The 25,608-nt window shown below is 38.9% G+C and overlaps 2 protein-coding genes across 9 annotated transcripts in view; one reads left to right on the plus strand and one right to left on the minus strand.

Moving 5' to 3' along the window:
- The window catches only part of LOC131231928 (DNA mismatch repair protein MSH3), a 31,120-nt gene extending 20,162 nt beyond the window's left edge, over positions 1 to 10,958 (plus strand). For 4 of the 7 annotated variants that reach the window (XM_058228326.1, XM_058228327.1, XM_058228321.1 and 1 more), the window contains 5 exons: positions 5,920 to 6,069; positions 6,675 to 7,169; positions 9,008 to 9,357; positions 9,753 to 9,821; positions 10,409 to 10,958. In XM_058228326.1, the coding sequence (XP_058084309.1) occupies positions 5,920 to 6,069; positions 6,675 to 7,169; positions 9,008 to 9,357; positions 9,753 to 9,777 (1,020 nt within the window). In that variant the 3' untranslated portion in view covers positions 9,778 to 9,821; positions 10,409 to 10,958. Of the gene's footprint in view, positions 1 to 5,919; positions 6,070 to 6,674; positions 7,170 to 8,182; positions 8,454 to 9,007; positions 9,358 to 9,752; positions 9,822 to 10,408 lie in introns of those variants that run through there. The other 3 variants (XR_009164570.1, XM_058228323.1, XM_058228325.1) reach the window with 3 other exon arrangements.
- Positions 10,959 to 12,356: 1,398 nt separating this feature from the next.
- LOC131231202 (agamous-like MADS-box protein MADS9) lies at positions 12,357 to 25,317 on the minus strand. Of its 2 annotated transcripts, none has more exons than XM_058227316.1 (7): positions 24,436 to 25,317; positions 24,187 to 24,253; positions 23,636 to 23,697; positions 15,205 to 15,304; positions 14,361 to 14,390; positions 14,127 to 14,171; positions 12,357 to 12,702 (listed from the first exon to the last, which is right to left on the minus strand). In XM_058227316.1, exons 1-7 carry the CDS (start codon positions 24,621 to 24,623, stop codon positions 12,562 to 12,564), a joined length of 633 nt encoding a protein of 210 aa, XP_058083299.1. In that variant the 5' UTR covers positions 24,624 to 25,317; the 3' UTR covers positions 12,357 to 12,561. The 2 variants fall into 2 exon arrangements, with proteins under 2 accessions (XP_058083299.1, XP_058083298.1); XM_058227315.1 differs by having other exon boundaries at positions 12,357 to 12,705; positions 24,436 to 25,316.
- Positions 25,318 to 25,608: the final 291 nt, after the last annotated feature.

Here is a 25,608-nt window from a genome sequence, read left to right on the forward strand (position 1 = left end):
CTCTTTTTATATGTATTAAGTTTAACAGTCTCTAAACTCTCAAGTAGCAAGTGTATATTGAGAATGTCATATGCAGGGTGTCCCATATCGGTTACGTATCGGCCGTACGTAACGGTAACGGTGGGGTCCGTTACGCGATACGGGGTCGAAATGGGCACCACCCCGATTCTGTGACTGTAACGGCCGTTACGGGGCCGTTACGCCCGTTACGGCCCCGTAACGGCTGTTATGGGCCCAAAAAAAAAAAAGGAAAAAAAAGAGCATACCTTTTTTTAATTTCTTTTCTTCTTCTTCTCCTCCTCCTTCTTCTTCTTCCTCTTCTTCTTCTTCTCCCCCAGCTGCGGCTGCGGCTGCGGGCCTCCTCTCTCTCTCTCTCTCTCTCTCTCTCTCTCTCTCTCTCTTCTTTCCCTCTTTAGATTTTCGGTTTCCCTCTCTCTCCTGTCTTTTTCGTCTGAAATCGGAAGCCCTCTCTCCCGTCTTTTTCATCTGAAATCGGAAGCTGATTGATTGGTGTACCACACACCAGCTATAGCTATATAGCTAAGCTACTGTAGGTACGTGTCCTGCTAAAACGAGCACTGACACCTCGCGCTCTGAGTTGTACGAACGGTTCAAAGGAGTTCAAAGTTACGTGGGCTCCACAGTGATGTATTTGTTATATCTACACCGTTCATCTATTTTTAGATATTATTTTAGAGCATTAACAAAAAAATGAATAATATCCAAAGATCTTCTGGACCACACCAAAAATAGCAGCGGAGATAATGATTTTCACTGTTAAACAATTCGTAGGACCACCATAATGTTTATTTTCCATCCAATCTGTTCATAAGGTCAAAAAGACCCGAATGAAGGGGAATAACAAATTTCATATTGATCCAAAACTTCTGTGATCCCAAAATGGGTTTCAATGGTAGACGTTCAATCCCCCACTGCTTTTTGCAGTGTGGTCTACTTGATAATTAGATTTGTATTATTTTTAGTGTCAAGCCTTAAGACGAGCTCGTCAAATGAATGGACGGTTTAGATATAATACATACGTCATGATTAGACCCACGTGACTTATTGACGTTAATCCAGGTAGGTCATTGAGGTACACGGCGTAATCCGCTTTCAAAGAAACGTGTGTGGTAGGCTTTTTTACACGTGTTGCATGGCCCCACCATGATGTATATATTTTATCCATGCCGTCCATCCATTTTGCCACATCATTTTAGGTCATGATCTAAAAAATTAGTAAGATCCAAATCTCAGGTGGACCACACCATAGGAAACAATGGTTATTGAATGCTCACCATTAAAAATTTCTTAGGGTCTACTGTAATGTTTAATCTAACCTGTTAATTGGGTCACATTGACGTAGATGAAGGGAAAACACCCATGTCAACTTGATTTAAAACTTTTGTAGCCCTAATAAATTTTTAATGGTGGACGTTTAATTATTGTTGTTTCTTACGATGCAGTCCACCTGAGCTTTGGATTTGCCTCATTTTTGGGCTGATGCCGTAAAATTATTTGGCAAAATGGATGGACGGTGTGGATATAACACATTCATCACGGGTGGGGCCCAAAAAACTTTGACACTCGTGTGCTACACTTCACAATTCGGGTCCCGCCTAATTCGGGCCCTTAAAAAATTGTATACGAGACATGTATTAACTTAAAATTTACCAATTAAATTATGGACTGTAATTGCTAATTCACTATGCCAAAATCAAATTGTTTAAATAGTTTTAATTGTTAATTTGTAGATGCTTATTTTTTAAAATATGGCCTTTTGATTTTTTTTTCATGATTCACTATCCAATAAATGTCCACCAATTCATAAGTAGGATAATGCTAATAAATTGCATGAATTTGAGACTGATTTGGGGTATGGATTGGTCCTCCAAGTCAGCCCCAAATTGGCAACGCCATGTACCTGAATTTAATTTCATTTTTTTTAAAGAACTATTGGGAGAAATGATATCATATTGTTAAGTATATAAATTAGATATTTATAAAATTAAATATATGAATTTTGTAGTCAAATTCAAGTTATTTGGTTCATAAATTCATCAGACAGTCCGATACAACTTCTCACCAAAGAGTGGACCGTTACACCACCATAAACATGTTCCAATTTATAAATGAATGCATATTTGGAATGCTTAAAATATTCTGGATTTAATCCATATTTTTTCATATTTTTTTGGCAAAAAATAAAATAAAATTTGCGCCATTACAGACCGTTATGCCCCCGTATCCGTATCGGTTTCGGAGGGCACCGTTACGCCAACCGATACCAATACGGGACACCTTGGTCATATGCTTTGTACTGAGTGAAGATGCTATTTGCTAAATGATATCATGATAGTATTGCTTGCTTGTTAATAATGATTCTATTGACTCCATAGGCTATACTGTATACCCTATAGTTTATGCATGAAATAATGAAGATGACAGCTGATATGCTATATCAATCTATAAGCATCACTAAAAATTTAGAAGTCAAGGACTCAACAACTTAGCTTTCAAGAGGACTGCGATCATTCTTACTAAAGAATGGTTCATTATACCATTGAATACATGTGCAAAACACAAAGAAGTCCAGATTTTGTGTCTTCTATTAGTTTCCTTTTTCTGATTTTTTTTTTTTTTCCGTAATTTTTTGGTTAAATGATTTTGACTGATACAGTGGCTGGGCTGATACACCCCCTGATACCGGTATTCAATGTTTTAAATATTGACGATATTGGCCGATATATCCCACGATATATCTTGTATCCCACTTTTGTGATATGAAACGCACAGGTAGTGCCGATATAACCCACATATTCAATTCGATGAGCATTTTCAATTTTTAATCCTTTTTTTTTTTGTTGAAATTATGTTAAATCAGTGTCAAATGGTTACAAATCCAATGGTTCTTCACGTTTGCATAAAAAATCATGGAGTTGGAGCTTTTGATTTCGATATCCATTGGTTCTTCATGTTTTTCATTTTTTATTTTTATTTTTTTCAAAATTTTCCTTTAACCAGGTTTCAATTGAGACTAATTTTAAAGTATTTAGGAGTATTTGATGAAATGATCATCACACTCTACTTTTGAAATATGAGTATAGGTTGTCCGCTTGGAGGAAAATTGGGGAAAATTCAAAATTTCCCCGATTTCTCCCAAATTGCTTGCAATGTTGCACTCCAAACATGAAATCAAGTATGTATGAGGGCTAATCTACTATTTGTTAAGTCCTTGTTAATTTTTAGAAAATAATATATATATATATATATATATATATATAATATATATATATAAAAAATATATATATATATGAAATTTCCCTTCAACCAGCTATCAATTAAAAGTAATTTCAAAGTATTTAGAAGTGTTTGATGAAATGATCATCACATACACTCTAAATGTTATGCATTTAATTTGAATATAGTTGCATTAGTTCAGTCAGACAATGCGTAGCTTAAGACACTATACAAAGGAAACTTATTACATGCACTTCTTTTTTTAGATGTTATGATTTAAAAGTGTGTATGAAGGTCTTTTTTAACGATCCTTAAAGTTTCACTGAAAAATTCAACCATTTCCCCAATGTTTTCCAGAACTTTGCCGACTCGCTTGGGTGCCGTGTTGAGACTTTCCCTACATTCTTTGTTGGTCTGGCCCTTTCTGTGGGCACTCCACCGAAGTGTATGTGGGATAGGGTCACCACTAAATTCCAAAAATAGCTGGCCTCCTGGAAATTCAGGTATTTATCTTTGGGTGGTCGACTGACTTTGATTAAATCAGCTCTCTCCAGCCTCCCCCGCTATTTTATGACGTTGTTCAGATGTCCAGGGCCAGTCCTCAAGTGTATTGACAAGATTAGAAGAGACTTTATGTGGTTTGGAAAGGAAAATCAGAAGAAGTTTCATTTGCTTGAGTGGAAAGAAGTGTGCAAAGTATTCAGGGAGGGAGGTGCAAATGTTAAGAATCTTAAACTCATGAATTTGGCATTGTTGGGGAAATGGGCTTGGCGATTTGCTGCTGAAAAGGACTCTTTATGGGCCTTGATAGTTAAAGGGAAATATGGATCATCCCAGGGAGGATGGTGGCCTAGGGAGTCTTCGTATTATAAGGCATCTCATATCTGGCGAGGAATTCATAAAGCCAAACAGCCAGTTATTAAAAATAGTAGTTATGTGTTGGGCAATGGTTCCTTGATTCAGTTTTGGAAAGATCTATGGATTGGAGAAAAATCCCTCAAACTTCTATTCCCTTAAATTTACTGCCTCGCTCCAGACAGAGACATTCTTATCAACAGATGTTGCTATTCTACGCCAGCGCATATAGTATGGGATATCAGATGTATAAGAAATCTTTCTGATAGCGAAGCAAACGAGTACACGACTCTACAGGATTACATATCTAAATCAACGATTATTTCCTCCTAGCCTGACAGCATTGCGTGGCCGTTGGAGAAATCTGCCTCTTTCTCTGTCAAGTCCCTTTATGCCTTAATATATCCAACGATGCAGTCTCAGTGTGATGCTACGCCGTTTATTTGGAAGTATCAAGTCCCTCCTAAATATATTTGTTTTGGGTGGTTGGTGGGTCACAATAGAATTCTTACCGTTGATAACCTGGCTAAGAGAGGCATGCAGATCATCAACATTTGTTTATGTTGTATGTGTCAGGCGGAATCTGTGAATCACTTGTTGGTTCATTGCCCTTTCATTTCCTCCATTTTGGCAGATTTTTGTCAGTGCTTCTCAGTCAATTGGTGCTCTACTTTGTCAGCCGCTAAGACGCTGTTTGCTTGGAACGGTCTCAAGCTTGGAAAATCGAAGCCTATCATCTGGCGCATGACCATCCTCGCCATTTGGTGGGCTGTTTGGGAAGAGAGGAACGAAAGATGCTTCAATGATACTTCTTCTTCTGTTAAGTTTGTGGGTTCTAGGGCTAAAAAATGGTGATTGAATGGGCTGTTAATGTAAAGGACCTGAAAGATGTCGATCTTTGCTTTTTAGGCGGTTAGGTGCCTTCTGCTATCTCAACAGATGGGCTCCTCTCTTTTCTGTTTTTTGTTTCTCTTTTTCGTCCTTTGTTTCCGTTTTCCTTTCGTTTAATGCAATTTCAGTTTGTTGCCTTTTAAAAATAAAAAATAAAAAAATTACCGATACAAATGTCATATCCCATGTGATAACCGATACATATCCGTATCCCAAGGATGCGATACGTAACACAATACTGATATTTCGAATACTGCCGGAATTTAGAACTTCACCCCCACTTGCCGTCAATGGTAGACACCTTGGACTCAGACCTTACCAAAGCTCAATCCGCAATTGTAGACGTCATTGATCTTTGGATACTCTCATGACAAGACTCTTCATGGTTTTCTCTTTCCATGGAATCCCCCACATAATAACATTTGAGACCATCTTCCACAACATTTTCTCTATGAACAGGAAGCAGGCATCCATACCACCCATAACTAGGTCTACAAGAGAAGCTTTCAATGGAAACTGAAGCCCAAGTACCAAGTCTTTAGCTTCTTTTGCATGTAAATAACTGCTTTTAGCATTGTACATTAGCCCATTACCACAAGGAGGTCCATAAAATTTTATAAACTCACAAAAAAATGGTCCAGAGTGTTGGATGGTTGATTTGTCCAAACTTCCTTTTTCTGCTCTTTGAGCTATCTTTATATATCATCTTTTATAGCAAGTTCGAAAGAATGTGACGAATTGCATCTTGAGGGTTGATGTCAAGTTGCCTTCTGGTCCTCAAATTTTTGCCAAGCAAATCATGAAAGCCAATCCCAAATAGCTGGGAAAGGGCTCTGATGATGATGATGCTTTATGGTTCAGTTCAAGGCTTCAAGCTGTCCCTACTGCTACTTTAATACCAAATTTCAATAGGCATAACATTGTTATCCCATGCAGGTCTTGGAGTCAATTCTACAAGAAAATTTCGTTCCAAATGACACCAACTTGCATTTGGATGGTGAATACTGTCAGATCATTACAGGACCAAACATGGGTGGAAAGAGCTGTTACATTCGTCAGGTTGCTCTCATTGCTATCATGGCTCAGGTAGTGTTTTGAACTTTCACCAATATCAATTATTTATCAATCAATCTTTTTTTTTTTTCCCTTTCTTTTGTCACAACATCACAATGGAACTTTGCTCTTATCGGGGAAAACTTCCAACGGTACTTTGCAGATAGTTCGGCATTGAAATCCTAAAGTAGAAAGGAAGGGTTCTGCTCGTCTCCTTTCAGTGGAAAGCCTGATAGTACTTTGTCCCATGGAAATGGCAAAGCTTAAACCTTTTGTTTTTTTTCCTTTCACCTTTTTGAAATAATGTTTGTTTTTGGTTTATGGAACTTCTTCTTCCTCTTTTTTTTTTTTTTTCAGAGGCACGATTTCTAGCCTTTTATTTTGTAGATTTATCCTTCCATCAGTAAGAAAAGGATATTTTGGCAAATTGGACATCATTTAAAATGGGCTTTTCTCTATGAAGCCATCTTTCACTGTTAGCGTCATATTTTTTTAGCAATTTATTTATTTATTCTTTGCTCTTGATTGCCAAACTGTCTTTGGAATTCCAACTGTGCTTCTTGTTGCTACAGTTTTCTCATAATGACTCGATTGTCCTGGACATCACTTCATGAAAATGTACCCTCTGATCCCTCTAGGTTGGTTCCTTTGTACCAGCATCCTCAGCAAAGTTTCATGTGTTAGATGGAATTTATACCCGTATTGGAGCATCTGACAGTATCCAACGAGGAATGAGCACCTTCTTCGAGGAACTGAGCGAGGCTTCTCACATACTCCACAATTGCACGTCCCGTTCACTGGTGATCATTGATGAGCTTGGGCGAGGGACAAGCACACATGATGGCGTTGCGATTGCTTATGCAACATTGCATCACCTTATCAATCAGAAGAAATGCATGGTTCTCTTTGTTACCCACTACCCAAAAATTATGGCTATCAAGGATGACTTTCCGGGATCTGTGGGAGCTTATCATGTCTCGTATCTGACACCGCAGAAGAATCCAAAATTGTCCATCTCTAAATCAGATCCAGGTGTTGACAATCTGGATCGTGGTGATGTCACTTTTCTTTATAAGGTTGTGCCTGGTATGGCAGACAAGAGCTTTGGTCTTAATGTTGCGCGGCTTGCACAGGTCAGTTCCTGTTATACTGACTTCCATTCCAATGTTGTTAATTTTGTTTTTGCCTAAGTTAGAAGGTTTCATTTAAACTAATTATTTGGAGTATAGGAAAGTTATATAACTTCTAAATTGCTTACCTTGCCAAGTTATTTCCTATGAACATTACCCTACTCCTAAACTGTTCAATCTAGACCTTAGTATGTATATCGGTGTCAAAAGGTGCGTCATTGCAACCCTATGAAAACCAACATGTAAACACATCTTTATTCTTCACAGTTATATGATGATACTGAAAGATGTAATATTTATGCAGATTCGATTCATCCTTCGGAGTGGATGTACTAATATAGGATCCTTAACCTTAGGATATGCAGTGTTTTCGGTCCTACAGGTGCTTGAGTGGGGCCCATGGCTGAATGATCTGGACTGTTGATCTGATGCACCCTACCATGGGTATGGCATGCGCAAAATTTTTTGCAGATTGGACTTTCCTAACCCTTCTGTTGGCAGCCTATAAAAAGATGTTAAGGTTAAAAATACAGCAATTCTGCATGTTCAACCAAAAAAGAGTCCAGTGATTGTATTGCTGGTATCTTTAATCTGGGTGATTTTGGAGCATGGTCTATCTATGGTGTGTTCGTAATATCGACAATCTGTATCCTCTTGCTATGGTCCCTCTCGTAGACTCAAAATCTATGGACAGATGCATGTTCTGAGGCCAAGGGCCATATAATTCCCTCCTAGCTAAATAGTCACATTAAACCTCCACTACAACTTGGATGGGAGGTGCCAGATGCCGCAACCTTGGAAAATATAACATGTTGATACAGCCATACAAATAAATGATAATATTCAAGGTTGTATGACCCCATACTATATAGGAAAATTGAATTTGGATAAATCGAACCAATAAATCATGTGTAAATGAGCATCGTCATCTTATCCTTTCTCCCAGCAATTTGGGGTCAGCTGTTAAATGCTAGAGTGAATTTTTTTATTTATTTTAATTTTTATTTTATGACTAGCTGCCCACTGGCCATCAACCTTCTTTTATGAAAGCTTTGGAACATTTATGACAAAGGCTCACGTTAAGAACACTCGCATGCTAACTCAGCCCACTCGGTGCAATCCAAGACCAACTGAACCAACCCGCGACATAGCTGAGCACGAGGCGTGCCCACGCATGGAGATCCCTCATACAATGTAGCACAGGCATCCATGTTGGCGCCGAGCCACACACAAATACCATCATTGAACCAAAAGTGGAAAGGACATGCTCAAGTAATTGGTTGCATGGTATAATGGGAAGTCTACCATTACTTTTTGACGAAGACTGTGCTCACACGCCAATGCTAATCATGCCTTTTCAAGTATTCTGTTTGCTTTGGACTCAGTGAGAACTTGTGACTGAGGTGACTCGGATTGGGTTGACTGCACAATTGATCCTTTTGAGCGCTGAAGACTTGGGCCTGTTTAGACACCCTCAAAGGGAGGTTTCCGAAAAAGGAGTTTTCATGCCTGCTTTTTTGGTCAACCTGGCAAAAACCAATCCAAATTGGTTTTAGTCGAGGTGGTGTTTTAGTTGCCTATTTTATCTAGCGGGTGATGCGACGGAGGTCATCCAAATGCTGAAGATCAACTATCGTTTCCATCAAAATGGCACTAGGCCTTAAACACCCTTTTGGAAGGTGCGTACAAACGGGCCCTTAGTGTTGCAGGCTCGAACTTCTTGTCTCCAGATGCTCAGTTGATCTTTTTGGGTTCAACTCTGCCCAACTCCCAAACAAATTAAGCTTAGTGAGTCTTTGAACCATCAATTGGGTATCTAAACATTGGTTATTATCTTGCAGCTACCTCCTTCGTGTATTGCTCGAGCTTCTGTCATGGCTGCAAAGCTGGAAGCCGAAGTAAGCACCCGGGTGGGAGTCCGATTAGCACAGAAGGTGTTCCCGGAAACACTGGTTTGCACTGAAGAAAACCTAGAAGAAGTAAATCTTCCAAACCAGCCCGAATTTTCTGATGGAGAACAATTGAGAAGCTCTTCGGTCGATGGAGAGGGGGCCTCTGAGGAATTGGTTAGAGCATACCATGCACTGTTCTCTTGCTTGCAATCTGCTCTCGATGGTACCAACCCCACAAACAGCTTACTCTCATTGAAGGAGTCCTTGAAGCTTGCGGTTAGGATGGTAGACGACAACAGGTAATAATCTCTTCTCTTTTTCTTTTTTTTTTTTGCAATGACGGGGCTGCTTTTGGAAAACAACCAGGAATCACATTCAGCATTTCTTTCCAGCTGTCCACTTTCAACAAGTGTTGTTGTTTGGGAAAGCCTGCGGATATTGATTTCCTTGCCTTGATACTCCTTGAAAGTCTGCAGGCCTTGAGTTGGTCCTAGTGAGCCCATGGTTCACTGATAGTCCAGAGTGTTGTACAGATGTGCCCCATCGTGGTTGGACCATGCCCCAAAATCTTCACAGACTGGGATCATCCAAGCCAGCTAATCATTAGCAAATTTTACTGTTGAATATAGATGATTGCTATTTTTCATTTCTTTCTTCCTTCGTCTTCTTTGTCTATTTGTGTGCCCCGGTACAGGCAATTTGAGCTCTCTGATTGGTAGGAAACAGATACTATGGGCAATGGCCACAGCTAGAATCGCCCCGTGTATGTATTTTATTTAACCCGCCCATAAATGATGGGGTCCCACCACGCATTCATTCTGGATTTTCATATTGTGCCAGCCCCGATTGGCCATGCACTGATGGGCCAGTGCAATGGACCCAAGAGGCGGTTGAGGGAAACATACCCTTCAATCAATATTTTATGGGGGGTATAGTTTTTTTGTCGAAGTTGGATATTTGCTGCCATCCCTTTCTCCTCATCTTCTTCTTCCTTTTCTGTGTTGTGGGTGTACAGCCCATCTCAGAATGATTATTTTGTGTTATAAAAAACCAGCATTTTGCTAAATGTCACATGCCTCACTACACATTGCTGATTGTGCATCAAGCGGGCCACACGAATGGAAACAATGGATGGAAAAAAAAAATAAAAAAAATCACTTGAGTGCTTCACATTCAATGCACACACGGTCATTCATATCAGGCAGCCCACCTGATGTATGGGAATGTTCCAGACCATGTGCTAGGTTGTGATGTGTGGCTGCATGTTAGATGGTGTGAGATCTTTTGGATTGTTGAAGCTAGCTATTCTTTTAAGGTTAACGTGGAATATGCTTCTGTCTATGTCTGCAGGTGTCTGTAATTTCCTAGAGGAAGAAAAGAAGAAAGATTTGTGGATGTTTTTTGCAGCGGAATGAAGAGTTTCCGAAACTGTGGAAGCCTGATGCTGGTCGAATATTTTAAAGGATGCTCGCCACTCAGATGGGTATGGTAGAAGTGTGATGCGAGAGCTGACGAGGATCTCTTCATTTCCAGCCAATCAAGTGAAATATAAGGGTGATATCTTGTTTTTCATATTTATGAGAAAAGATGGGAATGGCAGAAATTGTCCCCAAATCTCCCACCCTCGACTGTTGCTAGGTGGGAATTCGTATGCATTTTCAGAATGAAATTCCTTTTCTCAAGTGGTGGAATCTCGCTGGGAAACGTGTAGCGAATCTCCACCACCACCAGTGGACAGTGAGGGATTGGGTAGTGGGCCGAACCTCACTTTAAAATGTTCATAGGGATCTGGCCCACCACGAATGGACGGTTTTCCCAATGGGAATGTTATTAGTCGGCAGCTGCCTACACAATTCTTGTAACCCTAGGAAATGAGAAAACTCTTTAACTTTTTTTTTTCTTTTTAATTTTTAATTTTTTTTGCTGCAATGCATACTGTCTCAAAATCTGATTCCAACGAAGGTAAGGTAGTTTTTTTTTTTTGTTAGCTTATTAGTACACCCCGACACTTCATTGTTAGCCACCCCCACTGGGGATCGATACCAAGACCTCAAGTGTTGAAACCACGTATCTTTCACTCAGTCTACCACTTGAGCTATGGATCAGGGTGTAAGATAACGTAGATAATGATGAGGTTTTCGGATTCATCATGACGTTCGTGATCAGTCAGTAGGGTGGACCACATATCTGGTGGACCTCACCGTAGGCCTCACCCTGTTAAATCCATCCATTGATTTAAATGTCCCACAGCCGTCTAATCCTCCCAGTTGTGAAAATGATGATACCCCGCCCTAGTAATGCATGGGTCCTATCTTTTTTACGAATTCTCACTGGACTCAACAGATCTTTTGAATTTGAGCTTAGTTATTGTTTTCCAGTTTTTAAACAAGGAACTACTCCGCATTCACTTACCTCTAGGTATTTCTTGATGGAGCTTAAAACTTATGGCGAGATCTTAAGCAGCTAATTAGCATCTTAATGACGTCTTATACCTGCTAATCATCATCTCGTCGCACTAAAATCCATGCACAAAATATTTCATATCCAATCAAATGCTAGCAATGGTTGGAAAATCACACCACTTGCTAAAAGAAGAGGCCCGTCAATGTAGACCATCCCATCTAATGGGACCCAGCACAGCACCTGATGGGACAATCCTAGCCCTTTGATCAGTGGCCTGCAAATCGATGATTAAGAGAAGATGTAGTGGCCTCATTCAATGGATGAAAGGCCAAAAAAGTAGGATCTTCATATGTAAGAAAATATTAGTCATTGTCAGAGAAGCGCCCATCATATTGACAGTCTGGATCTGCTAGACCATGGCCCCATATTTTTAATATCAAGGACCAGGCGCGCCGTAGAGATCCACACGATGTGTATACCGTACTTTCTCCTGGGAGAAGCATAACTAAAAAAAACTGCCATGCGATCTCAGCAAAAGAGTAACACTGCAATCTTTAGCACCACGTTAGAAATTGATGCAACTTACAATAGCAGAGACTAACAGCCCATTCATTGCACACAAGTGCATGATCCAGCCCGTTCATCAGGTGGGGCTACATCATGAACATTCCCAAGCCAAAAACACATCTGCTCCACTCATCATCTGAACCCCACGTGCACGTCGAACATAGACCACCAATCCTCTCTCATGCCTGTTTGGCCCACCCGACAAGTGGACCAGTCTGATCTTTGTACCATTGCGTATTCACGGTGGGCCCCACATGATGAATTGACCTGATCTTGCACGAAACCTTGTAGCATTAAAGAATCAGCATGCCACGACGGCCTTTAATACTAACTAGCAACACCATCAGTAAATAGATTACCTTTAATCAAATCCATACAAATATGTCCAGGATCGTAGTACTTATGTAGCTTAAGTAGTATTTTATTATAGAAGTCACCACACATTACTATTATTACTTGTAAAAATAGCATTAGATATTAGATAGAGGAGTATTTTGAAGTTTTCCAAGCCATTGATGCCAGAGCATCCGTTCTTACTTATTCTGATGTAGATTGGGCTGGATGGGTTGCACGCGGAATGCGAAAGGCATCTGGGGATGATATTCTCTCTCTCTCTGATGATACCCGTGGTCCATTTCTCTTAGATTTACGTCCATCGCCAGTTGTTGCTGATGCTGCTAAAAATGAGAAAAAAAGAAGATGGACGGTCAGGATCTAACATGGGTAGGGGTTCAATGAATGCTGTTAAGTTGTGTGTGGTACATGAAATTCCATGAGGTGGTGAGCACTGAAACATGATTTAGCCTTGATGATTAGCACCGTTAATTTGGCAGGCCATCATTTCAATGGCCCATGAATCAAAAGGTAAGGTGATTGGGCTATGGTCGCCATTCTTTTGGTGGGCCAATATCTTGTACGGCTTAGATGTTCTAGACACAGGAGGAAAGACAGGTTGCATGTGAAACTACACTCATGGTTACTGTTTGTGATTATTCTCATACTACACATAAAAAGCAAAGTAAAACATAAAACATTAGGTGGGCCACACCATGATGATCAGTTGGTATGAAATTTCGGCTGATTTCACCATTGGGTGGACCACCTATACATCGAGATATAGCATCGAATATCCATTGATTTTGACGGTGTGGCTCGCTGGATGAGTGGATCAGCCTGATTTCTGCACCAGGTTATGATAATGGTGTGGCCCACATTTTCCACGGATTGGATAGTCTGCAGATATGGGATGTTGGGGGAAAGAAAAGGCTGCATGCGAAAGTTCAGTGGGACATGCCAAAGAAAACACCTGGGAGACACGTTCATCCTTCATTTTTACAGGCCACCATGATAATTACATGAAATCTACTCCAATCATTAAATTCCACGCAAAAATTCATGCCTTTAACCCACAAATCATAACCATCCTTGATTTACATGGAGCACACTTATGGAAATAGTTGGAGGGCTAACATTGCCCTGTACATTATTTCCAATCATGTAGTCTACTTGAATGAGAGATGGAGCTGATTTTTTGGGATCTTGACATAACATGGTGTGACTCACTCGGTGGTTGGGGTGGATTTTACATAAAATCCCTTCTAATCCCACCGCCCAAATACGCACTAAGGGAAGGCAGTGGAGTATAATTATATTGACTAATGAGTAGCTTTTTAAAAACCTATTTGAAAAAGGTATTGGAAGGTAAATTACATATAGGTAGTTATTTGTAAAATTCCCTGCTTATAATTATTTTCAAGATTTTTATGAAATAAGGGAAAATCTTCAATACTTGTGCAGGTTATAACAGTACATACACATGCACACACCCAATCCAAACTGTCAGATCGAGGAACCCACTTAGATGGCACCTACCCAGAATATCACACTGAAGGATCACTGTAACCGTCCAATTGATAGCCAAAAAATAAAAATGGAAGGTTAAAATGTAAAACGATTTCCAGTGATAAGAGATTTCGGCATCCAATCAATACGATTTCCAGGACATGCCCCATCTATATCGGGGCCCGTGATTTCAACGGTTTAGATCATGGAACATCATGCCACGTGTACATCCAAAAGGGTAAAACAATCTACATACCAGGATATAACTCAAGCGCTTGTTATCCTCTTCCAGACACCTTTCCTGCAATGTTCAGATGCAAATACAAAATCAAATAGAGGGGCGATCTTACTTAAATGGACGGCTGAGAAAGGTGGCACATGGGCCGGGCCCGGGCCGGACCCCGACTGAGAATATCAAAATTTTGAGTGGGCCCAGCCCATTTGCAACCGTACGATCTAAGCGACCATGTATACGGTACAATGTACATACATTCTTCTTCAGCCTCTTTAAGTACTGCATCTGTCAAAGGAAAAAAAATAAAAAATGAGAGTATTAGAGCTTGCGTGGACGTATACAAGATCCTGACCGCTCATCATCCTTCGTCTCACCACATATGGACGATGGCCCAAAACTCGGGCCGACCGATGATCCTAACCGACCATCACTACTCAGTTTCGCCCTATGTCTGATCCAACAGTTGGGATTACCCGAAAAAGGTTCATTTTTGGGACATGGCCCATATATGGTGGGGCCGTTAATGAACGGTCCGGATCTTGCACAGCACTGTATCTTCATAGGGGGCTTATTTACAACCAACTATACCGATAGATGCACCCTTCTGTCTACAATTACAAAGAGGAATTATTTTATACTCTGGCAGCGTATGATACTTGATACGCAAGCACTAAGAAATTGCACCCGTGGCATATATTAACTCAAATCGAACCTGCTATCACTTAATCACAATCCCAGGATCAGATCAGTTGAACAATCTCAACCTCTGATTTGTGGACACTTGTTTGTCGAAATATCACCAACGGCTATTTTTCATTCTTAACCGTCCAAAAAATGTGCACCAATCTAATAACCATCCGATAACTGAATATTCAAATAAGCCTGAATTTTCGTTCATGATACATCTAAACTGGGACCCACAATTTAAACGGTTTAATTTGAATAACGCATATGCCATGTACACAACTTGTAAGTACTTTCTAAGTGCCTGAGTATCATCCATCACCGTCTGCAGGAGTATCAAAGTTTTTCTCAGTACCAAAAGCAGAAAAAAGGGTGGTATCTATCATTAGAGAGGGGTGTAGATATCAAAACTCACCTGCTTGGAGCGAACACAGGCAAGACCGTTTTCGAGGGCTTCCTCTATAGGGATGAGTTCCTTCGGATGCAATGAGTTGATATCCTCACCCTTCAAATGCCTACACGCACAAACACAAGCATTTATACACGCAGAAAGAGAAGTCCGTCAGTCGTCTGCATGTTATACCGTTTATTCCAAAAATACCTCTACCCATCCCACGTGTTAATTGCGCAAAATGAGATGAATTGTTGCATCGGGGTTCAGGTTCGGACACGTAGCACACGTGTACAAGATCCGAGCCGATCTTCCAGTGGGCCCCATATTATATGTGCTACAGGTCCAAAATCAGGCCGATCGGACATCAGAATTGCCAAATCGGAGCAGGAGGAGATCGGATGGTGTGCGTTTATTAATCAAATTTAAGGGCTATGATCACCTGAGCGGCCTGAATTTTAGGCCATGAATCATACATGGTGGGCCCTGTTGAATGAGCTGTCTGGATCTTGTTCAGTTTGGGTAAGTGAAATCATGAAAATCATCTGGACCGATCAATCTGCATCTGAGATTTACATCCACCGATGTTGATGCATCCCCGATTGTGTGGCCGGTGTTGATGTATGTGCTGTTTTGACCGTTCATTTTAGGGTCCCAAAAAATGAAGCAGATCCAAATCTCAGGTGGACCACGCCACAGTTTATAACTTCTTGGGGGCCACTGGAATGTTTATTTGTCATCCGACCGGTTGATAAGGTCGAAAATACTTGGATGAAGGTACCATACAAATATCAGCTTTATTCAAAGCTTTTTTGGCCCACGAGAATTTGTTAATGGTCAATGACTAATATTTCCTGTGGCGTGGTCCACCTGAGATTTGGATATGCTCTATTTTTGGGCTAATCCTCTAAAATGAGCTATCAAAACGGATGAATGGCTTAGATTTAAGTTACATAGATTGTGTAGAGCCACTATCAGGGATCCGACGAAACCGCTCCGAATGACAAGAGACACAGACAACACGGAAGAAATCACGTGTAGGAATTCGACTGCCTGTTACCAGCAACTGGTTGTGTACACCGTGATGTTTGCAAGAAATCCACACCGTCCATTCATTTGGCCAGCTAATGCTAGGACGTGAGCCCAAAAATGAGTCAGATCTGGAACTCAAATGGACCACGCCACAGGAAAAAAGTGGGTGGAGAGGGAAATGCCTACCGTTGAAACCTTCCCAAGTCCACTGATTTTTTCATGCCATCCAAACCGTTCATAAGGTCATTCTTGCTGGGATGAATTGAAAGCACAAATATTAACCTGATCCAAAACTTCCATTGCCTTATGAATGTTTCAACGGTGGGTGTTCAATCCCCCACGTTTCCTGTTGTGTGGTCCACTTGAGTCTTGGATCCGCTTCATTTTCAACCTCATGTCTTAACATAAGATGGAAAAACAGATCGACGTAGTGGATTTCTCCTAACGTAGCCAACAATGTCAACGCCTGTTGAGAAATGACACAATACATCATGCCCTATTGTAATAGGGTAAGTCACCAATCAGCTTGCGCCACATGGCATCTTCAAACATATGGATAGAAGAGGAAGGGAAAACAAAAAGAAAAAGAAAAATGACTTTATACGCTTACTTGCAACTGCCTATTAGTGGCTTACCCTATTACAATTGGCTAAGAAATACCTCTAAAAGACAAAGGAAAATTATACAGGAGAGCTGCAAGATCAGCCATGCAAATGTTGGGTAGTTAAGGAATAATGTGTTCATAAAATATGTGCAGCTAAAATGAGAATGTTGAAATAGATGGGGGGTAAGATAACTGATAATAGAATTAGAAATGAATATCTCATAGACTAATGAAGGTAGTATGAAAGGATATAAATGACCTATAATGTCTAATTGAAGGTCCGATAGAATTAGAAACAAATGTGCCAGGAGTTGATATAAGTTGAAAGGCTCTAAAACAATAAGGAAAAGGCCTGAAAAGACATACATAGAGATAGTAAGAAAAAAACTCCATGATTTATGATTTAATTGAAGATTTTAGTCCTTGATTTTGTGGATTGGCATAACAAAATTTATCTAGTTGACCCCTATTAATTGGGATAAGGCTTAAATAATGATGATGATGATGACCTTTCTTACCTTGTGCTTCCAATTTAAGATTAGATTAGCTACCTTTCGAGTCCAGCGACCCTTCGAAGTATTTTGATTCTCTTTAGATGCCCTGGGTATCATAATTGCTATCCTCTAAACCATGTAGCTTATCATTGAATAATTTCATTAAATTTGCAGAATGATCAATCTTTCCAAAGTGTATTCACTACTTTCAATACTTCGAAGGACTTTGATTTGTCTGTTTAATTGAATTTTTACTTTATTTTTAAAAATTATAAAGTTAAACAGTAATTTTATCATGAGATTTTAATAGATATAGATATATAATAAGATTTTTAAATTTTTTTTTTTTTCACTCTATCTTGTAAATGTTTCTTTAAGTTTATATATATTAAAATGAATCCAATGTAGCATTCAGAATTCCTTTCCACACCAGGAAAAGGATTTCTAGTTACCTTGAATTGTGAAAAAAAAAAAAAACACACCATATCAACATTGTTGGGGATTTGTACTGCGGAATCACACAGATTTAAATATAGGATAGCAATCTAATGGCACCAAGCAAACACAAGAGAACACCAAGATTTAACGTGAAAAACCCTTGTGGGAAAAAATCACGACACAAAGTGACAAAATTCCACTACGAAAGCATAAATTACAAAAAGAAAGGACTTATCCGATTCGAACAACCTTGAATCTTACCCTTATTATACCTTTTAGAAACCCTAAAATTCTTTTATAAACCCTTAAAATACCTTTAGAAAGCTTTAGAATTACTTTGAAAAGCATTAGGGACCCCTATTTATAGTTTAGGAAACACCCCTTACACACTTTATAAAAAAAATCGACTCAAATTTACGCAATCCGTACAAAATCCGCGTAGTATCTGCGTAACTCTCGACTAGTCGAATGAGGGCCTCGACTGGTTGAGCACCATGGGACTTCAAAAAACTTCACCGCTGGACTTCAAGTCGAACGAGCTTCGACTAGTCGAGCAGCCCCCTCGACCGGTCGAGCAATCCCCTCGATCGGTCAAGTAGTGCGATCAGATTAAATAGATTTAAGACATCTGTATTACAGACATTGAGTTCAAACAAACTATATCATGTTTGTATAACATTTTTCTACAAATGATCCTTTCTTTGTAATAACAATTTGATCAGACGTATACACTTATTTTATCCCTGCCTTATTAAAAAAGTAGCCTAAGACTAAGTTCATACCCATGTATGGAACCTAAGAACCTTTGCTAATATGATAGCCTTCTCGAGGTAAACATAAGATACCATTTCTCGTCCTATCACATCCGCAATAACAACATTGCCGAACTGAACCTTTCTAGTGGTTGTAACCTCTTCGTACATTTTAAACCAACAGCGGTTATAACACGTGTATTAGAACTCGTGTCAACCCACTATCCATACATGGTCCCAATCTGACCATATCATGATTGTCGTTGCAATATATGACTCGGTCGGATTTGTTTGAAGTGCAGTTTTTATTTGAGCGATTGTGGCACTATTATAAGATGACCCGGTTTGCCTCATATAAGACAATTGGTAGATACATCGTGATCTCTGGGTTTCTTGCTCTTGGGCTTATGCTTTTTTTTTTTTAATTGATCGTTCCTTCAACACATTTTCTTTTTAATTGTAGCTTTGTCTCTTCCTGGATACGAAGATGCATTATGAGGCTCTCCATATAAATAGCTCCTTTATGTACGACGGAGGGGTTTTTTTAAATCTTTCCAAGTTCGAGGTAACATTTCATTGACTTCTACCACTTGTAATAATTTATCCAGTTTAATCCCCTTAGAAACAATCTCATGTGCTCTCAAATTGAACTCATTCATCTGCTTCTTCTTCTTCTTCTTTTTTTTCACACACACTCACACCCCTACGCACACGCACACATTCATTCATTCATCTGCTGAACTATATACTTATCATCTATCATTTAGTATTTAAAAAACCTATTAATAGTGTATTTTTCCGCACCTACTTATCCATTTTATATATTTTTTAAAGGTAGACTATATTTGGGCCGATGTAGCATAAATAATCACGGAATAAATAATAAAGTTGATTGAATAAAGTACTAAGTATATGGTTTATTAATTGTGTTTTTTTTAAAAAAAAAAGTTTTTCCACAGTACCATCCTCGGACGCACATATGGGTTAGTGCATAGAGATGCACCTATTCAAAAGGCTTCATAAAGAAATATCTTATAAGCACTTTAAACTCCCTTTTTCCATCTGATATGGGACTAATGTTTTGCACTCGAAAACCAAAAAGTAACACCACATTTTAACTATATTTTTAAATATACCAGCATGCATCACTCTGCAAACCCTAACTATCATAGAGTATGTGAGCTTGGTTCTCAAGACCCTAATTAGCATGAAACATATGACCTACCCTGGTTGTGCCCTACCATGACACTCAACTTGGACAATGTTTTCTCTGCTAATCCCCGTTATGCTATCACGTCCCAACAGATTCGCATCTCATTGAGCCACCTCACCGTATACTAATCAAACCCATTGAGATGAGACACAACATGTGATCTCACAATGCCACATGATAGGGAAGATTAGTTGTTGTCTTAGTAACTCCTTGATCTCTTATTAAAAGACATGATTTTCTTTTAAAGGAGGAACAAGAAAAGAGAAGAAATTAGAGAGGTGAAGAGAGCAACAAAGAAAGCCCAAATAGCCAGACGGTTTAAGTTATATTGTAGCTTCTAGCTCATTTTCTTTCTCCCATCAACTCATCCCATGTCATTGCAATCAGACCCGCATGTTGCAATCTCATAATGCCACGTTCAAGTGAAAGATTGGTTATTGTGTTACTAAATTCCCATCTCTTATAAATTGACTTGATTTTTTTTTATAGATGAGTAAGAAAATAGTTTTAATCTATCTTAAAAGCTCAACTATTACAATCTATGTTCTTTTCTTTTGTAGGAGATGAATCTAATTTTTACCTCATCTATTTATTTTCATTAGATTAATTCTTTCCTTTTTTTTTTTTTCTTTAAAATTGATTTTATCTCTTTTCTCTTTTAATTTTGAAAGTTATGTACTTTATTTTTCTACTCTTGAATTCTTATTCATCTTTTTAATCTCATTTTAACAAGTTGTAAGCTCTCTACAATGATCATATTCCTATTTGCTGCTAAATTGTTGGTCTTGCACATCTATATGCATTTCGATCGCTAGTCTCTATGTTGGATATTATAATTATTGATTTGATTTCTATCTTTCAATTAGATTATTGTCCACTATCTAATTTCTAATTGCGTGGCCATTCTACAACAGACATCGAAGACCAGTCAATGACATTGAAGAACCCTCAACGCCATCGAGTAGCAATCTCCAAATTGTCCAACAATCAACAAGGAATTTTTCAAATTTTCTTAATGAGATCGAGCATCTGTCGATGGCATCAACGTCTGCTCGATGAAATTGAGTGGTCTGTCAATGTCATCGGCAGACTCTATTACAGACGTATTTAAGACATTAGACAACAATATCCACCCACAATCTGGGTTATGCAATGTATTAAATAGCATAATAGAGTTACAATAGTGAATGTTCCCATACGATTACAACAATTAAAATAGTGCTTTGGTTACAACAATTATTTTTCCTATTATTATGGAAGGATCCAAAATCATCTTTATAAACTTCAATAATATAGATTTAGGAGTTTGGGAGAAAATGAGCTCAGGGCCAAGTGAAAATTAAAAAGTGGACTTTGACGACCCCAATAGTTAGATAATAAGGCTTAGATGACAAGGAGGAGGAGGAGAAAACGAGCAAAAATTGTAAGAAAAAAATGTGATGCCTAGCCATCTTCGGTAATAGATCAAAGGTACCATCAAAGGTGCATGCAAAATTGCAAAAATGTGTGATTTGTTTCTTATTTCGGTTGCGGTAGTATATATACTACGCGTCATCACAATTAGGGTTCTCTAAACGTGCTTAAGGGTTTGAAAGAGATTTTAAAGGGAAAAGGCTTGGGCTTTTTTTCTTGGGGTTTTGATCGGTAAAGTTTTCATCTCTTGTAACTTCGTTTTCATAGTACATTATTACCTTGTACAGTGGTTTTTTTCCAAATGAGTTTTTTCACGTAAATTCGAATTGCCTTCTTGTTGAACTTATTTGTGAGATTGTGATTATCTTCTTTGATTCCTCTGTGTGTGCTTCTGCGAGTCCCAACAAATATATATATTCTCAAAAGAACTGAAATTTGCACACATGAATTTATTAGTGTAAGAATTTAGGAGCCTTATATCTAAACATTTCTATAATGTATCCCTAATTTACAACCTCATCATGGAAAATACTTGCAATAAAATCAAGCAAATATAAATTCTCCAGAAGGCATGAAATATAGTATAGACAAAGTTTTGATTTTCCCTCTTTTTCCACTCCAAATTATAGAAATGTGTTCTTATTGTGAACCATGATCATGCATCATTTTAAGGTGCTGGGGCAATCGCATCTCCAAAATAATGGTTAGGAAACTTGATTCGAGCCATGCCTCAAGAGAGGTGGGTACACCACCAACTCAACTACCGAGTTAGACAAATACTTAAACTCACCATAAGTATTTCTAAGAAAAAGTTTACTATAGTGCATTCTGGTGTATTGTTATTTTCTATGTTGGGAGTGCATCTAAATTGTCACTTGGGTTAGGCATGGCAATGCTTTGGAAGTTTTTTGGACATGGGCATGGCTTGAGCTCTTTGATGCGCTTGACAACATAAGCACTACATTGTCTAAGCAATAACTTGTTTACTTTCATTGACAATAACATGAGTATATGGAAGAGGTGAGAGATCAATAGTGATATGTAGAGATGTGAACAAATGCACATGAATCCATTTAAATAGCATGCTATTGTATTTTATACTCTAAAGGGTCGTTTGGCAGATGTGTTTTAGTGCAAATTAAAAACAGGTAAGTCCTTAGAAAACTGTGAATAGTGTGAAGAATTGGAATCTAGTTACTACTGAATTGATAGTTTTGAAATTACTCATAGAGACTGTGATTTCAATTCCATTTACTACCAATTCCTCTAATGGTCCAAAATTTGATAGTTGGAGATGATTTTTAAAATAACTAGGTGATGCAAAAGTGGGGCGAGCTCAAGTGGGCCTCCCATGATGTTTACATGTAATTTACCCTGCCTACTAGGTGCATCTCCCCATGTTAGTCGCATGGAATAAAAATCAGCTCATTCTATGATTCAAGTGGGCCATACAAAGGGAAATGGTTGGAAGAGGGAAGCCCACCCTTGGTTTTTACATGGCCCACTCGAATATTAACACCAAATCCACTCTGACCATTAGATGTGTCATCCTAAGTTAGGTTTAGGGCAAAAAGTTAGTCTCACTTGGGCTTCTGGTAGGCATACCAAAGAAATGCTTGTGAGAGAGACACTCACCCTTAATTATTTTTAAGGCCCACCCTGATGATTATATGAAATTCACTCTAACCATTGGATGTCACACTAAAATTCATACATAGAGACAAAAAATCTGGCCCATTTGTAATTCAAATAGGCAACATAAAGGGAAACAATTATGAGGATAGTTGCCCTTTACACTATTTCCAATTGTGTGGTCCACCTAAATCAAGTATGTGGCTGAATTGTGGGCCCTAGGCCTAACATAAGTTGATGCACCTAATGGTCCGGGTGGATTTCACATAAACACCACAGTGGGCCTGTGTGAGACTTTGTAAAATTCCATTAGGATAAAAATAACACCGGATTAAAAAATCATGATGTTTCGCTCCATCATCTGCCAAACATAATTTTGGATTCCAATTAATTTCAATTACAAGCTATCAAATACAACTGAGGATTCCAATTCATATAGATTTCATGGTAACTGTGAATTCAATTCCAATTCATACTCAATATAAGTCACCAAATGACCATAAAGTGACTACCGTTGTATTTATTTTTATACATGGCATCTTGAACGTGTGCACTACCCAATGAATAGATAAGATCAATAACATACGTGGCATCCAACCAACCGTGGAAAGAGGCCCACCATTGTAGCTATGATATGGGGCACCATTTTATCATTGGAAACCCTAAAAGCAAATTTGCAAATTTATACATCCCCTTTATTCCTAAAATACCCTTCATTAAACTACCAACTTGCCACCATATTGATGATACTTCCTCTCAAGGCTGAAGCCTCCTTTTTAATTGCAATTATAATTACTAGAGAGATGTCAAACTAACAGAAAAATCTTTTGGCAATCCATAAACATGGAAATCAGTACAGGGAAAACAATCTTTTTACCTGAGCTTGATCTGCATGCTATCATTCTCTTTCTTAATCCTTTCAACCTCATTGTTAAGATGCTGCAATTAGGGTTTTGAAATAAATTAAGAAAACAGGAAAAAAAAATATAGTAATTGAATAGAGATGGAGGTTGTTCCTTGGATGGTGGCCATGTAACTCAATGATCAACGAATCAGAACCATCTATGTGATGGCCCTAGTGATCCAGACCGTCTAATTGTCTAGATCACAGATGGGGTTCACGGATCTAATCAGATAAGGATGGGAGACTAAACTGGTTGCATGGTGGGACGACATACACCATCCATCAGCTGGAAAACCACAGCGATCGGACGATCTTGATTGTCGGCCTCGAAACCGACGGTCGAAAGCATAGATCGTCGATGACCCAAGTACAACAAGAAGGAAGTCCATCGATCAGGAGGCTCAGATCGTCCGATCGGTGTGATGTTGTAATGAATCATAGGTGCGATTGACAGAAAACAGCATACATCAAAATGAATATTTTCTTAATTAGCGAAAAATAAAATAAAATAAAAATAAAAGTACCTCATGCTTAGCATCCCAGAGCTTCTTTCCTGAACTCTTGTGGTAGCGTTCCAAAATCTTCACCAGCCTTTTATCATATAAATATATATTTATTTCACATCATAGCCAACAAAAAATATTATTTTTATTTTATTATATTAATATATAGGTATGTATGAGCAATAGAACAGTGAAGTGCAAGTGCAATGGCAAAACCGTAAAAAAGAGAGAAGAGAGAAGAGAGAGAGAGAGAGAGAGAGAGAGAGATACTCGGTGGAGGGACTACAATACTCGGACATCTTCCCAGTGCTAGAGAAGATGACGAGGGAGACCTGCGCGTCACACAAAACGGTGATCTCCTTTGCTTTCTTCAGTATACCTCCCCTTCTCTTTGAATATGTCACCTGTCGGTTTGTGGAGTTCTCTATCCTTTTTATCTCTATCTTACCACGCCCCATCTTGGTTTTTCTTGATGGAGAGGGGTGATGATGCACAGAGAGAGAGAGAGAGAGAGAGAGAGAGAGAGAGAGAGAGAGATAAAGATGCCAAGAAAGAGAGAGATGGAGATGCAGAGAAAGAGAGAAATGGAGATGGAGATAGAGAGAGATGAAGATACAGAGAGAAAGAGAGATGAAGATGCAAGGACAGAAAGGTGGAGATGCAGACAGAGAGAGATGGAGCTGTAGAGAGAGATATGAGACACAGATAGATAGATAGATAGATAGATAGATAGATATAGAGAGAGAGAGAGAGAGAGAGAGAGAGAGAGAGAGAGAGAGAGACAGATGAAGTTGCAGAGAGAGACAGATGAAGATGCAAGGAGATAAACGTTGAGATAGAGAGAGAGACGAAGATGCAAGGAGATAAAGGTGGAGATAGAGAGAGAGAGAGATGAAGATTCAAGAAGAGATGGAGATGAAGATGCAAGAAGAGAGTTGGAGATGAAGATGTAAGGAGATAAAGATAGAGATAAAGATAGAAAGATGAAGATGAAAGATGAGAGGTGGAGATGAAGATGCAAGGAGATAAAGGTAGAGATAGAGATAGAGAGATGAAGATGCGAGAAGAGAGGTGGAGATGAAGATGCAAGAAGAGAGGTGGAGATGAAAATGCAAGAAGAGACAGAGAAAGGAAGTAGGAAGGAAGGAAGAAGGGAATTCTAAAGAAGGGTACGTAGTAAGAAGCTTTCGGATAGCTCAGAAAGAGAGAGTCTGGATTTGGGTTGGTGAGCGTGACTAGCTATTTACACCACCTCTTTCAATATTATACGGTCCGGCAGGTAAAACAGATATTTGGTACATCTCTCCTTCTATACTACCCCTCCCTTTTTTATTTCTCAATCACCACTGTAAATCTCATGGTAAATTTCATTCATTAACCTTATTCCTATCTATTTTTCCATTTTCTTACCCCTCATTAAATCATTTTCATTTCTTACCGTTG

The sequence above is a fragment of the Magnolia sinica genome, chromosome 17, assembly GCF_029962835.1.
Source record: "Magnolia sinica isolate HGM2019 chromosome 17, MsV1, whole genome shotgun sequence".
Lineage (NCBI taxonomy): Eukaryota > Viridiplantae > Streptophyta > Magnoliopsida > Magnoliales > Magnoliaceae > Magnolia > Magnolia sinica.